The 14,868-nt window shown below is 41.8% G+C and overlaps 1 protein-coding gene across 1 annotated transcript in view; it reads right to left on the bottom strand.

The window, feature by feature from the left end:
- Positions 1–14,868, bottom strand: part of LOC115047239 (syntaxin-binding protein 4) — a 74,790-nt gene that overhangs the window by 24,444 nt on the left and 35,478 nt on the right. The window contains exons 9-10 of the mRNA XM_029508041.1: positions 374–480; positions 120–261 (exon numbers count right to left, since the gene is read on the bottom strand). Of these exons, the coding sequence (XP_029363901.1) occupies positions 120–261; positions 374–480 (249 nt within the window). The remainder of the gene's footprint in view (positions 1–119; positions 262–373; positions 481–14,868) is intronic.

The following is a 14,868-nucleotide window of genomic DNA, read 5'->3' as shown; positions in this document are numbered from 1 at the left end:
GCTGCATGTTCTCCCCTCTCATTCTGCTTTTTTGGATTCCACTGTTGCAGCAGTGCAAGAAACAGGAGTAAAATGCAATGAAATCATTGTGAGAATGTTCAAAGTGTTGGTGGGCTGACCTCAGGTGATTTAATGTGGGCTTTTAAACGTCCAGAGTTGTGGTTGTTCCCTGGAGCTCGCTGGACTCCGTTGTAGAGTGGTGCGCTGCTGGGAAAAAGTCCTTTACCGGGGATAAAGGCAATATCCACTGTACTGTCTTGGCTGGAAGTGAGCAGAGTAAAGAGGTACAGCTGTCGAACTGTAGTTTATCGTTTCCCAATTGCATCACTTTACGATACTCCACAAACTCATATTTAATCCCAGCATCACCCACCTGAACTTGACCTTGTTCAAAATACTCTTGGCCTCCTCATGTGTCACACCTATCAGTGACTCTTTGTTAATGGCAATGAGCTGATCTCCAGGCCTCAAACGTCCATCCTGCACAAAAGAGATCAAGGCTTGAGTCAGAATGAGCCAAAGTACCTGGTGCCTCAGATAAAATCGATCAGGAATAATAATAATAATAAAAAGATAGAAATAAACATGTATGCTTTTAAATTTTTTGCATCCATGGCCAGTGAGTTGGGCCACTGCTGTGGTCATTTGAATTTCAGAGGTCCAGGTACATTCATGTTACAGGGCTGTTGAATCTGATGTGTCAACTAGATGTGACATTCACAATACATCATGAACTTAACCACAAAAAACACAACACCTCTCAATATTATTATTGTGAAAACAATAATGTGCTCATTTGTGAACCTATAAAGGTAGGTCCACATATGGCACAGAAACTGATTGCAAGACAAATAAAGTGGTTGGATGTAATGAAGCTTTTAAAGGTCATCGGTGGGCTTGTGCTGTATCCAGCAGCTCTTGGGATTCTCCATCAGTGTTTAAAACTATACGGTGTCTCATTGACTGCAGTGTAATTGAAAAATTTGCAACAAACTTCCAAAGTTCCTTTGCTTTCCATAGGAGTCATATGGTGGCCAGCAGGTGCAAACCAACATTACAAAATCACACTTTTACAAAACTTTTACAAACACCGGGACAAATTTACAAGTCCCTAAACAAACCAGAAAGGGAATGTCCCAACTCTGGGGTTGAGCCGGTCGTGATACCGGGAGCGACACAACCAGTTGGAGTTCGATGTAGTTCATGGATAGCAAACAAGTGATGTTTTTCCCCGTTTTGTGGCAAACACATTCCGTCTGGTCTGTGCCATGCACTTCCTTACATACAAAAACATTCGATAAGAACATGTGCATTTTACAATACAAAATAGAGTGGATATTGAGAGATACAGAGGAGGAAATAGAAGACTAGTTAGTGGTAACAATGAGTAGAATTAGAATAGGACATGTAATATCACACAAGAGGGAGTGTTGCTGTGCAGAATATCAGCACTGGTGTGATTCAGTCGTAAGCCAGTCGAGACCGCAGATAATCATAACAGCAGTTCTACAAGCGCATTTAATTAGTTTGTTTATTTAATCATTTATTTTGCTCTGCCAACACAAATAGTTCCACAACTGGAGGGGAGACACGGCTGTTGCCAGGCGGCACACAAACATTTCCTACACACAAGCTTGCTAATCTCTGTCTGCATATTACTGCTACTTTGTGTCATTTAGTCTCTGAATGTTCCCATTTATTGTGCAACCACTGAAATAAGAGTCTGTTGACAAACACTTTGGTGGCATATGTGTGTTTCTGATGATTAACAGCTCAATCAGACAACTCGCTGTTTCATTGTTTCGGGCTAGTAACTTTTTAGCGAGCTGTTGTATTTTATGTTCTGCAACACAAATCAAATCAAATCAACTCAGATTTACTTGTATAGTGCCAAATCATAACAAAGTTACATCAAGGCACTTTACATATAGAGCAGGTCTAGACCAAACTCTTTATAAATTTATTTAAAGAGACCCAACAGATCCCCCGATGAGCAAGCACTTAGCAACAGTGGCAAGGAAAAACTTCCTTTAAGAGGCAGAAACCTCGAGCAGAACCAGGCTCAGGGGGGGCGGCCATCTTCCTCGACCGGTTGGGTTGAGAGTGGGAGAGAGAGAGAGACAGGCATTGGAGGGGGGGGGTGTAGGCAGGAACATGTTGTTGCATGAAGTTCATGGAGTTGAGCTGTAATACAGAATTCATGCTATATGGGACCAGCAGGTGTTGCAGGAACATGGGATGGAGATGAGTCACCACCTGCAGGATGAGGACAGGGAGAGAGAGGAGAGGAACTGGGAGAGACAGAGACTTTGGCAGAACATGGTTAGTAAATGCAGTATAAATACTTAAAACTGGGTGAAACTGTTGTTGTTTTTTTGTTTTTTTTTAAGAAGGATGGTTTTTATCAGCGCATGCAAGGAGGGAGTTAGAGAGAAAGAGGGAGAGGGGGAGAGAGGGTGACAGGGAGAGACAGAGAGAGAGAGAGAGAGAGAGAGAGAGAGAAGCTCAGTCCTTCCCCCAGCAGCCTAGGCCTATAGCAGCATACCTAAAGAGTAGAGGACTTTTTAACTGTACGCTCTGTCATACAGGAAAGTTTTAAGCCTGGTCTTGAAAGTTACTAAAGAGTCCGCCCCCCGGACCAATGCTGGGAGTTGGTTCCATAGAAGAGGAGCCTGATAACTGAACGATCTGCCTCCAGATTTACTCTTGGAGACTCTAGGAACCACAAGTAAACCTCCATCTAGAGAGCGGAGTGGCCTGCTAGGACAGTAAGGAACTATGAGCTCTCTGAGATACGATGGAGCTTGGCCATTAAGAGCTTTAGACGTTAAAAGAAGGATTTTGAATTCTACTCTATATTTTACTGGCAGCCAATGAAGAGCAGCTAACACGGGAGAGATGTGATCTCTTTTCCTAGTTCCTGTTAATATTCGTGCAGCAGCGTTCTGAATTAACTGAAGGCCTTTTAGAGATTTGTTTGGACATCCAGATAGTAATGAGTTACAGTAGTCCAGCCTAGAAGTTACAAATGCATGGACTAGTTTTTCTGCATCATCCTGAGAAAGGATGTTTCTGATTTTCCTAATGTTTCTCAGGTGGAAGAAAGCTGCCCGACTAACTTGTTTTATGTGAGGGACAAAGGACATGTCCTGGTCAAAAATTACTCCAAGGTTTCTTACAGTGGAGCTGGAAGCCAAAGTAATGCCGTCCAGACTGATGAGATGATTAGATAGTATTTTTCTGAGGTGCTTAGGACCGAGTACAATAACTTCTGTTTTGTCAGAGTTGAGAAGTAAAACATTTCCAGTCATCCAGACTTTTATGTCTTCAAGACATGCCTGCAGTCTGACTATCTGACTGACTTCATTTGGCTTCATTGATAGGTACAGCTGAGTATCGTCTGCGTAGCAGTGGAAATTGATGCTGTGTTTCCTGATAATGTTGCCTAGAGGAAGCAGATAAAGCGTAAAGAGGATTGGTCCAAGTACCGAACCCTGCAGGACTCCATGACTGACTACAGTACATGAGGAGGAGCTGTTGTTAACATGAACAAACTAATGTCTATCTGATAAGTAGGATTTGAACCACCTTAGTGCAGTTCCTTTAATTCCAATTTCATGTTCCAGTCTCTGTAGTAAAATATTATGATCTATGGTGTCGAATGCAGCAATAAGATCTAGAAGGAGAAGTATGGAGGCTGATCCATTGTCTGAGGCCATAGTCATTGGAGACTTTAACCAGCGCTGTTTCTGTGCTATGATGGGCTCTAAATCCTGACTGAAACTCTTCAAACAAACTGTTCCCATCCAGATGCTCGTGTAGTTGTTTTGCTACAGCTTTCTCAATGATTTTAGAAATAAATGGAAGGTTCGATATGGGTCTATAGTTTGCCAAAACATCTGGATCAAGATTAGGCTTTTTAAGCTGGGGTTTGATGACCGCAGTCTTAAGTGCCTGAGGTACATAACCCAGAAATAAAGTCAGATTAACCAAATCTAGAATGAACGGCTCAATTACATAAAAGATCTCTTTAAAGAGGCTAGTTGGTACTGGGTCTAATAGACAGGCTGACGGTCTGGATGATGAAACTATAGAAGCTAGCTCTGAGAGATTCAGAGGTGAGAATGATTCCAGATGTAAAAGAGGTGCCGCAGCTGATTCAGCAGTTGCCGTCTTCAGAAGGGGATTTTTATCTAACGTAGGCAAGAGCTGATAAATTCTTTCTCTGATCATGAGAATTTTGTCTGAAAAAAAAAAACTAATAAAATCATTACTGCTTAGAACTAAGGGGATCACTGGTTCAACTGAGCTATGGCTCTCTGTCAGCCTGGCTACAGTGCTGAAGAGAAACCTGGGGTTGTTCTTGTTTTCTTCTATGAGTGCTGAGTAATATGAACTTCTAGCACTGCGGAGAGCTTTTTTATACGTTTTTAGGCTGTCTTTCCAGGCTCTGTGAGACTCTTCTGACTTACTGGAACGCCAGTTTCTGTCTAATTTCCTTGATGTCTGCTTCAAGGCACGGATTTGGTAACTATACCAGGGAGCCATCCTCCTCAGATTGAATACTTTCTTTTTGAGAGGGGCGGCATTATCGAGATTCGAACGCAGTGTGGCCATAGTGCTAGTCACAAGGTCATCAACCTGCGTATGGGAGAAATCCTCATTTGAATTTAGATATGGCATTGTTCGGGAATGATGACCAAATGTTCTCTTTAAATTTAGCCACAGCAGCTTCAGATAAACATCTTCTATAGCTGAATTTATTCCTCAATGCTGTGGAGCCCATTAAAGTAAACTCAAGTGTAATAAGGTAATGGTCAGATCGGAGAGAATTTTGGGGAAGAATTGTTAACTTGTCAATTTCAATGCCATAAGTTAGAACAAGATCAACGATATGATTGAAAAAGTGAGTGGGTTCATTCACATGCTGGGAAAAGCGTATTGAGTCTAGTAGGTGAGGTGAAATGGGGAAAGGAAAAAGCTCTTTGTAAGTTATGCTCAGCCATTTTTGACTGGCCTTAAAGGATATAAATTGTGTTGTACAAATTGTAGGTTTAGGCCGACAGTATACAAATTCAGTTTTGTGCTGCTGTGGCTCTGACTCTCTGCTGCTGCTGTGGCTCTGACTCTCTACTGCTGCTGTGGCTCTGGGTCTGTGCTGCTACTGCGGCTCCGACTCTCTGCTGCTGCTGTGATTCTGAATGTCTGCTGCTGCTGCTGCTGCTGCTGCTGCTGCTGTGGCTGTGGCTTTGGGTCTGTGCTGCTGCTGCTGCTGCACTGATTGCGACTATAGCTGCTAGCTTGAAAATGCCTTTGCTAGCTTGCACCAACCTGGCAAGTCAGGTGTCGACCTTTTTCTAGTCTAGACCTATCTAGTTTTGCCTGAAAAGGCAATCTTGAAATAGGCGTATCCCAAACATAAGCCACACAATCGTCTTCTTCTTCACTAGCTCCTGCCAAACCCTGCTCTCTAAATCATCTTCTGTCTCTCTTCCCTCCACTCACTCACTGCTTTAGTGGGTTGCTTGAATTATATATGTTCTCCTAGGTATTTGCGAAAAATTTTTAATTAAATATATTTATATAGTAGTTAAAAAATTCTTTCAATATTTTTTCTTAGGCCTTCACTGAATACCTTGAAGGCCCAGAGGGTTCCCATCTGCCTATATCCACGGTTATTAGAACGCCTGTACAGTGGAGTGATAATGTCTTGAAACAGTCCCAGTGCTGTTATACTCGATCAGCACTCAGGGAATGTCTCTTGTCCAATCAAATTACTTGGTGCTAACTGTTGTATAAATTAATTTAAACTTGACACTTTATATCATTGGAAAAGATCCAAATGGTGTGTGATATCTGTCCACAAGCTGAAACAACACAGCATGCTATTATAAATTGGAGGAGATATGTCCAGGAAAGATGGAAAATTTTGACAAGAATAGCGTAGTAAGGCTTCCACCTGACATGCCACCATTAGGGGAGATAGATCAGGAAATGGATGTTAGACCAACTAGGTGGAAGGAGGTTGAGGAGGTAGTTAGGCGTACGAAGGCTTCTTCGGCCCCAGGGCCAAATGGAGTCCCCTACCGGATTTCTAAAAGTGCACCAGATATCCTAAGGTTGTTGTGGAGGCAATTAAGAATAGTTTGGAAGAAACAGTCTATTTCCAGAGTATGGAGTAGGGCAGGAGGTGTTCTTATTCCTAAGGAGAAGGAGTCTTCAGACCTCTCCTGAATGTAGATAGGAAGATTTTCTTTAGCGTAGTTGCACGGAGACTAGCTAGTTATTTAGAAAGGAATGGCTTAATAGATACTTCTGTACAGAAGGCAGGAATAACAGGTTTCTCAGGGTGTTTAGCACACACTAGCATGATTTGGCATCAGATTCAGGCAGCCAAGAGTGAGAAAAGAGACTTGCATGTGATATTCTTGGACTTAGCAAATGCATTTGGGTCAGTGCCACATAGCCTTATTTGGGAGGCGTTTGACTATTTTAGAGTGCCTGGAGTGGTTGTTAATTTTGTAAGGTCATATTTCCAGCATATCAGACTATGCTGAAGTAGCTTTACAACAGGTTGGTAGTGGCAGGGTGTACAATTTCTCCATTAGCATTCACAATGGTAATGGAGGTAATTATTAGAGCTTCTACGTGGGTTGTAGGTGGAGAGAGGCGGCAGGATGGGATGCGCCTTACACCATTTTGGGCATACATGGATGATATGACGTTGATAACTACAACGGTGCCATGTATGAAAAGAGTACTTGAGAGACTTAATAAAAACTTAAAGTGGGCTAGTATGAAAACCAAGCCTAGTAAGTCTAGAAGTATCTCAATAAGTAGAGGGAGATTTAGTGATCAAAAGTTTGCAATAGATGATTAAATGCCAACAATTACAGAAAAAACAGTAAAGAGTCTAGGTAGGTGGTACAAGGCAGATTTGCATGACGGAGAACGGGTAGTGCAGTTTCTTAAGGATGTTGCTGAGGGACTGGATAGAATAGACAAATCAGAACTTCCAGGAAAGTTGAAGCTGTGGTGTTTGCAGTTTGGATTATTTCCCAGGTTGATGTGGCCACTGTCAGTGTATGAGATTCCAATATCTGCTGCAGAGAAAATGGAAAGACTAGTAAGCTTTTACATTAGGAAGTGGCTTGGTCTTCCAAGATGTTTAAGCACTGTGGCACTGTATGGGAAAGGCATACTTCAGCTCCCAGTATCTCATCTAAAATCTGGAGTAAATCTGGAGGCAGATCGTTCAGTTATCAGGCTCCTCTTCTATGGAACCAACTCCCAGCATCGGTCCGGGGGGCGGACTCTTTAGTAACTTTCAAGACCAGGCTTAAAACTTTCCTGTATGACAGAGCGTACAGTTAAAAAGTCCTCTACTCTTTAGGTATGCTGCTATAGGCCTAGGCTGCTGGGGGAAGGACTGAGCTTCTCTCTCTCTCTCTCTCTCTCTCTCGCTCTCTGTCTCTCCCTGTCACCCTCTCTCCCTCTTTCTCTCTAACTCCCTCCTTGCATGCGCTGATAAAAACCATCCTTCTTAAAAAAAAAACAACAAAAAAACAAAAAAAAAACAAAACAGTTTCACCCAGTTCTAAGCATTTATACTGCATTTACTAACCATGTTCTGCCAAAGTCTCTGTCTCTCCCAGTTCCTCTCCTCTCTCTCCCTGTCCTCATCCTGCAGGTGGTGACTCATCTCCATCCCATGTTCCTGCAACACCTGCTGGTCCCATATAGCATGAATTCTGTATTACAGCTCAACTCCATGAACTTCATGCAACAACATGTTCCTGCCTACACCCCCCCCCTCCAATGCCTGCCTGCCTGTCTCTCTCTCTCTCTCTCTCTCTCTCTCTCTCTCTCTCAACCCAACCGGTCGAGGCAGATGGCCGCCCCCCCTGAGCCTGGTTCTGCTCGAGGTTTCTGCCTCTTAAAGGAAGTTTTTCCTTGCCACTGTTGCCAAGTGCTTGCTCATCGGGGGATCTGTTGGGTCTCTTTGAATAAATTTATAAAGAGTTTGGTCTAGACCTGCTCTATATGTAAAGTGCCTTGATGTAACTTTGTTATGATTTGGCGCTATACAAATAAATCTGATTTGATTTGATTTGATTTGATCTAGTGGAAGAGTTTAAATGTACTAAGGTTAGGACAGAGCTCCTGTTATCTGGGAGTAAAGATGTGGTAGTTAGTAAGGTCGTTCCAAATCCAAACAAGGGGTGAAAATAGAATCCAAGAGTGGCAGTGCAGGAAGCGAAAGCAACTCTTAGGCATACAGAGATTGTGGGCAATGTACAGATAGGCTGGGGAGGCTTGGGGATTGGCCCAGGCAAAACAGTGTGGAGTAGAGCAGGTCCCAAATAGAAGAGGAAGCTAGTTGTGGAGCAGGTTCGTAGACAGGAGGAAATATTAAGGAGTGCGAGGGCAGTGGCTCAGGCTAAGCAGGGACAGTGGTTGAACTGGGAAGGTGTAGAGAAGAAAAAGCTTAGTTGGAAAGAGCTGTGGAGTATGGAGGAAAGCAGTATCAGATTTTTGATAGGGGCAACATATGATGTATTGCCAACTCCCCACTCCACCTAAAACTCTGGGTAAATGGAGACCCGCTGTGTTCGTTGTGTTCAGGTACTGCAACTCTAAAGCACATCTTGTCATGTTGTAAGGTTAGTCTGTCACAAGGACAGTATACGTGGCGACATAACAAGGTTTTAAAAAGCTTAGCTGCAGGCATTGAAGATATACAGAGGCAGGCAAATTTAGCAAGGTCTAAGGCAAAGAGAGTGGCAATTCAGTTTGTTCAAGAAGGAGGGAAAGTTAATAAAATAACAAGGAGGCAAGGCAGCTTAGAGGATGCTAGTGACTGGGAGATGCAGGTGGATTTAGGAGGAAAGCTTGTTGTTATCCAGGAAATAGCCTGTACAAAGCTAAGGCCTGATATAATTGTGTGGTCTAGGAGTAGAATGAGAGTATATTTCATAGAGCTGACTGTGCCGTGGGAGGATTCAGTTGAAGAAGCATATGAAAGGAAAAAGCTCAGGTATGCAGATCTAAGTAAGGATGCTGAGCAACGAGGGTGGAAGGATCGGATTTGTCCAGTGGAAGTAGGATGTAGAGGGTTCTTAGCCAGATCGTAGCCAGTTTGTTGAGGGAGTTAGGAGGAAGGGGACAGTAGGTGAGGAAAATAGTGAAGTAAATGTTGGATGAGGCAATAAGATCCAATCAGTAGATTTGGATTAGAAGAAGTAATAGTAGCTGGGGGCCCAGCAGGGGGAGCTCTTAAGATAGACAGACTCTAGGGAGAAGCAGAGGTAGAAATCCAGGAGTGGAGTATGATGGGTCCAGGATTTTAATGAAATTTTGGAACCCTTCATCTTCAACAATAGAAAAAGGCTGACTGTCTTTAACAATCATGTCCACCAAGGCCTCATCCAGCTTCTGTTTTCTGGACACTGTGTGGGAGAAAGGTTGCTATATGAATATGATACACAACATCTACAATAAATAGACACACACACATACACACACATCTCATCTTCAAGTTGCAGAGGTAGCAGCTCAAGCAGATGACCCCAAACTTCCCTTTCCCCGGCCACATTGGCCAGCTCTGACTGGGGGATCCTAAGGTGCTCCCAGGCCAGAGTGGAGATATAATCTCCCCACCTGGTCCTCGGCCTGCCCCGTGGTCTCCTCCCAGCTGGACATGCCAGGAACACCTCCTTTGGGAGGCGTCCCAGTGACATCCTTAACAGATGCCTGAACCACCTCAACTTGCTCCTTTCCACACGAAGAAGCAGCAGCTCTACTCCGAGTCCCTCCTGGATGGCCGAACTTCTCAGCCTATCTCCAGCAGCCACCCTCCTGAGGAAACCCATTTCAGTCGCTTGTAACTGCGATTTTGTTCTTTCTGTCATGGCCCATCGCTCATGACCATAGGTGAAGGTAGGAACAAAGACCGACCAGTAGATGGAGAGCTTTGCCTTCTGGCTCAACTCCCACTTCATCACAACAGTGCGCTATAGCGAAGGCAACATGCCCCTGCTCCTCCGATTCTCCGGCCGATCTCAGAGAGACAGAGACTTAAAAGCGTTCTTGAGTGTGGTGAGAGAGGACAAAGCTGGAAATATTTATTTTAATTTCTCAGAAGAACAGGATTGTTAAGGAAAACTTAGGTAATAGATGTAATTACTTTTAGCCGGTGGCAGAAATGCAACTAACATGATGCCAGCTGCCTTAAAACCTGAAAGAAGAAGAAGAAGTTGGGACTTTCCTTTTCCGGTTTGTTTCAGGACTTGTAAATTTGTGTTTCGCGTTTTGTTAATTTGTTTTCTGAAATGTAAATTTGTCTCAAGCTTTGTAAGTGTTTCAGATTTTGTAATGTTGGTTTGCACCTCCCCACGACCATAGTACGAGTAAGGCACTGAACACCAAAGCCTTATAAGTCTAAAGTTACAGGATGGTATAGGTTACAGATTTTAGACAGGACAAGGTCCAGTGATGATTGTCTGACAGACACAAATCAGAACAGAGAGCAGAGGCAAATGTAAAGATTTCACCTAAATGCAACACATGGAAATTGTTGGTTGTGGTTAGCTACAGCACACATCATCAGGGACTTTAGAATGGATGTGAAAAAACAGCAATACCCTGTATTGTGGCAGTATAGAAGGTCTTGAGGGTTAAGTTATTATTGCAAAACATGGCAACATGAGGGGCCATTGGTGCCTCTTTTCCACATGATAAACCCAAGAAAATATTTGCCTACTTGATGGTGCATCAGCTCTATTTGTCTAATCATGAGTAAAGGCAAAAACTGTCATCATTGAATGCGAACCTGTTGTAATTAGCAAATTCTTAATGAACCTCAACCACAACCAGGAAGGGGCCAAATTGATCACACAGTGAATCAGACTTTAGTCCATTAATGATGTCCACCAATAAAGTTCATGAATGCTAGCCTGCTTCCTATATAACACAAGGGTGTTATGGGTGAAATGGACAAACTACCTCTACAAGCAGAAGACGGAGAATAAGAGAGGGTGAGTGTTGGTTCCTTGTGGCAGTATGATGGACATACCACCCTGTCTCTAACACAGACGCACACACGCAGCCATACTACTCTGTAACATCTGTTATTGAGGATTTTATGTGTGTCATTGAAAAACAAACATGTCTGCTGCTCTGCAGGTCCATCACTGAGAAAATCCTCCAGAATTGATGCTGGATTAATTCAGCATCTGTGGAGAAATGACCACAAAATTGAAAACCTTTTACAATTTTACATGCAGCTTGTAATATTAAACTATTTATGTCTTTTGCTTCGTTAATTTGCTCTGCACCCTCACTTTAGAATTTAGTTAACTCGTTGAAACTAGTCAACTAGTACACTGAAATAAAATAGTCAAATTTTATTGCAGTTCCAGAATTTTACTCAAGTAAAGATATGGAGGCAACTTTAAGGCTGTATTGACGTTGTCACCCTGAATCGCTTTGTTTCTTAGCTCTGTTTTTGGTCCTTTCCAGTTGCTGAGGTAAATGCACCATTGTCTTCAGCAGTATTGCTATATGTGTAGAAAAATCAGAAAGAATGCATTAAGATGGAATCCTGGCCATTTATAGCTTTGGCTATGGTTAGAAGAAAATCAATAATAAATCAATTCCACAAGATCATTCTTTTTTGTTTTCGTTAACAATCTATCAATCAATTATCAATTGAACATTGTAGAGGGCCTGTAAGTAATATAACATAGAACAATAGTCTAACTTGTTTGAAATGAAGGTGTTCATAGGGTTAGGGTTAGGGCTAGGTAGGGGTAGGATTGGCTGGTCAACAAGTATTTAATGTATAGATGAAGGGTGTTTACAGTTGATCCTCACACTTCTCTTAAGTTTTCAGCAGTAGTGGGTCAGGGGACATAGAAGGTTAGAGGTGAAGGCAAAGTCCGAGGCCTTTTGAACTAAAATATACTTTATCATCAGCAGATGTGGCCATAATTTTAAGCAGATATCCTAACCTAATGTCCTAAGCAGATGCCTCTGTTTAGTTGGTTCTTTATCTTTCATTTGAATATTGGAAAAAAATGCCTATTTCAGTATGGAATTTTGGTGTCTGATCAAATAACACGTATGGATGCGCTTATTAACTGGTTTTACTATTAACCATGATTTAAGAGTTCAGAATTATCCAACCATAGCAACTGAGTAATACAAAGATTTAAAAAAAGGAAAAAAAGAAAAACCAGGTGATGAGCTATGTGCAATTTTTCTTTTTCACAAAAAAAGGGGGACATTAATGTTAAATTACTATTGAGAGGCTCTCAGCATAATTTCGTAATATATAAATTTTTTTTTTTTTGTCTTTCTAATGGACAGAATAAAAGTTGGTGTGCATGCTGCCTAAATTGCCAATGAAGCTAACGCTGCCACAGAAACCACGGCAGATGGAGCAAGCAAACTTACTGTGACCAAAAACGAGTGAAATCAAGAGTGGGAGTATTTCGGTTATAAAAAGGGTGACAAGGGGGTTGTTCAGGATGATGGTCACCCAATCTGGAAAATCTGCTGAAAGAAAATTGCAACACATTCAATTTGGTACAAAATCTAGGTGATGACCATTCAGAGATATAGATTAGGTACACAACAGTTTAACTGCACTGCATAACACTGTGTGGTTTACAACTGAGAGTGTGCATGGTAAATAGATTTTAAAAGTGAATTAAAACATTTGGCATGAATGACAGTTTATAATCATACCATCAAAAGCTATTATAATTACAATAAGCATGAAACCTTAGATATTTCTCACTATATTACATCAAAATCCATAGCCCATTCCTACTGAGTAGCTTGTTTGAAAAAAGACAGTGGGTGTTCATGTGACTCCTGTGAGTTTTCATTTGTCATTGTTAAAGAGAGGAAATCGAAAACACCTACTAAAATGAGCCACAAGACATAGCCCTTTCCACAATGATAACCTGATATTTTCTTAGCTCTTCTTCTGAATGCAACGTATGTAAAACCTAGCAGGACATGTACTCAGACATGGGTTTCTTGCAATACAAAAACACAAAGCAGATTCCTCTTTTCTCTGCTTCTGCCCGTCGTTTTTCCTGCTTTCTTCTGCAGATGTGTCGCCACAGTTGGCGGTTAGTGGGCGTACAGAAAAACGGGCAGGATGGGATTGAGGAGAAGAGAGCAAGAGGAGCACTGATATGTGCAAAGAGAAGGGCTGTATATATATACAGCGTTATGTTATGTTGTTGGAGCGTCTTCCTATAGGATAATCGTCTCCCTATCATTTATATTCCCCTAAAATATCAAAGGATAAACCCTAACCCTCAGGAGACAGTTACTGCCTTTTGTATTGTGTTTCATTAATTCAACTAATAATTCTTATCAGCCAATGATCACCGTATATCAGTGCACTTCATCAGAATGACTACAGGAAACTGATCTCATCCGATGGCAGCTGCATGGCACAGTCATTGTAATGTCCTGATGCAGTGAGTGTTCACTTGCTGCTGTCTCTTTCACCAGACATCAAAAAGGCTTCCACTGAGGTTACAAGAACTTGTGGACTTGGTTTTATTCAGCAGAAATGGATGATTGTTCCCTCTGATGCTCCAGGGGGCAAGGGTGCAGAGCTTATCCATCATGATTGCCTGCAGCTTCCTACTAGGAAACATTCAACATTTGCAATTTTTTCTTTTGCACCTCAAAGTTCACAACCTGTCTTACAGTATCAGGCTAGTAACCAATGTAACAGGTATCAGCTGCTTTTAGAATATAAAAACTGGATGTGTAAGGATGCAATGAATTAAGTAGAATTCTGGTGACTGTCTATAGCTTCCATTTTTGTGAACAAAAGAAAATAACAAATACTGAAGATGACTCAATCCTGCTGAATACTAGACCTTCCTACTTCAGAGACCTTTCCATGAGATAGTTAGGGTTGATTGCTACACACAAGGCAATGACTGCAGCTACTGTTACTGCTCCTGTAGCAGGTCGAAATCTACAGTATGCTGCAGGTGACTTGGGATAGCAGCAGCATGGTGCTGCCCCTGGCAGAGTCCCAGCCTGACAGCTGACCTTCACACTCTGGGATTTATAGGAGAAGCGCTGACACCAAATCAACACAGAGTCCCTGAACACACAAACTACACCAATACCATGTAATGAAGAAAGCTGTGTTTAATATTCTTAAATCCATCTTGAATTGTTTAAATATTCAACAGCATTTAAGTAACTGGCAGGAATTTATTGTTCATTTTATGGTAATATCCTCCATTCTAACAGAAACTCTGTCTTTAGAAAGCTTTTTGGCAGAAGCCAGAAATGTGCTTTTTACTGGTGTTAATATTGTTATAAGGAGTTTCACCTTTAGAGGATCCCTCAAAGCAGGAACTCACCAACTGCTCATCTTTCCTACAAATAAAACCTGCCTACCAAAGTCCATGAAGATCGTTATTTAGAATAATTATACATTATGGCAATAGTTGTCCTCATGGTCAACCCTAACCCTAACCCTTTACACAATTTACTACACAATAACACAACATAGTGTGGTTCAGAAAATCCAGAAGAATCATGTTGAGCCACAGTAAATACCCTGCTGCAGTTTTATCACACAAAAATGCAGTTGCACTTTTATAAATGTGAAATCACTGCACTTATTATCTGGCTCACTGTAGAAAGGATTCCTTACAAATGCATGCAGTTTTTGATCATGATTTTGCAGCTTTACCACAGCAGTGGACATCTATGTCTCTATGAATGTGCCTTGTGTTGTGTTGCCTCACTGTAGACCAGCTTTGGATCAAAACAACAATTTTTTTTTTTTTTGTTAGTTTCACTAAAAAGATAACAATG

The sequence above is a fragment of the Echeneis naucrates genome, chromosome 8, assembly GCF_900963305.1.
Source record: "Echeneis naucrates chromosome 8, fEcheNa1.1, whole genome shotgun sequence".
Taxonomy (NCBI): Eukaryota; Metazoa; Chordata; class Actinopteri; order Carangiformes; family Echeneidae; genus Echeneis; species Echeneis naucrates.
The sequence above is the reverse complement of the archived record's forward strand: the minus strand, read 5'-3'. Positions and strand labels throughout refer to the sequence as shown.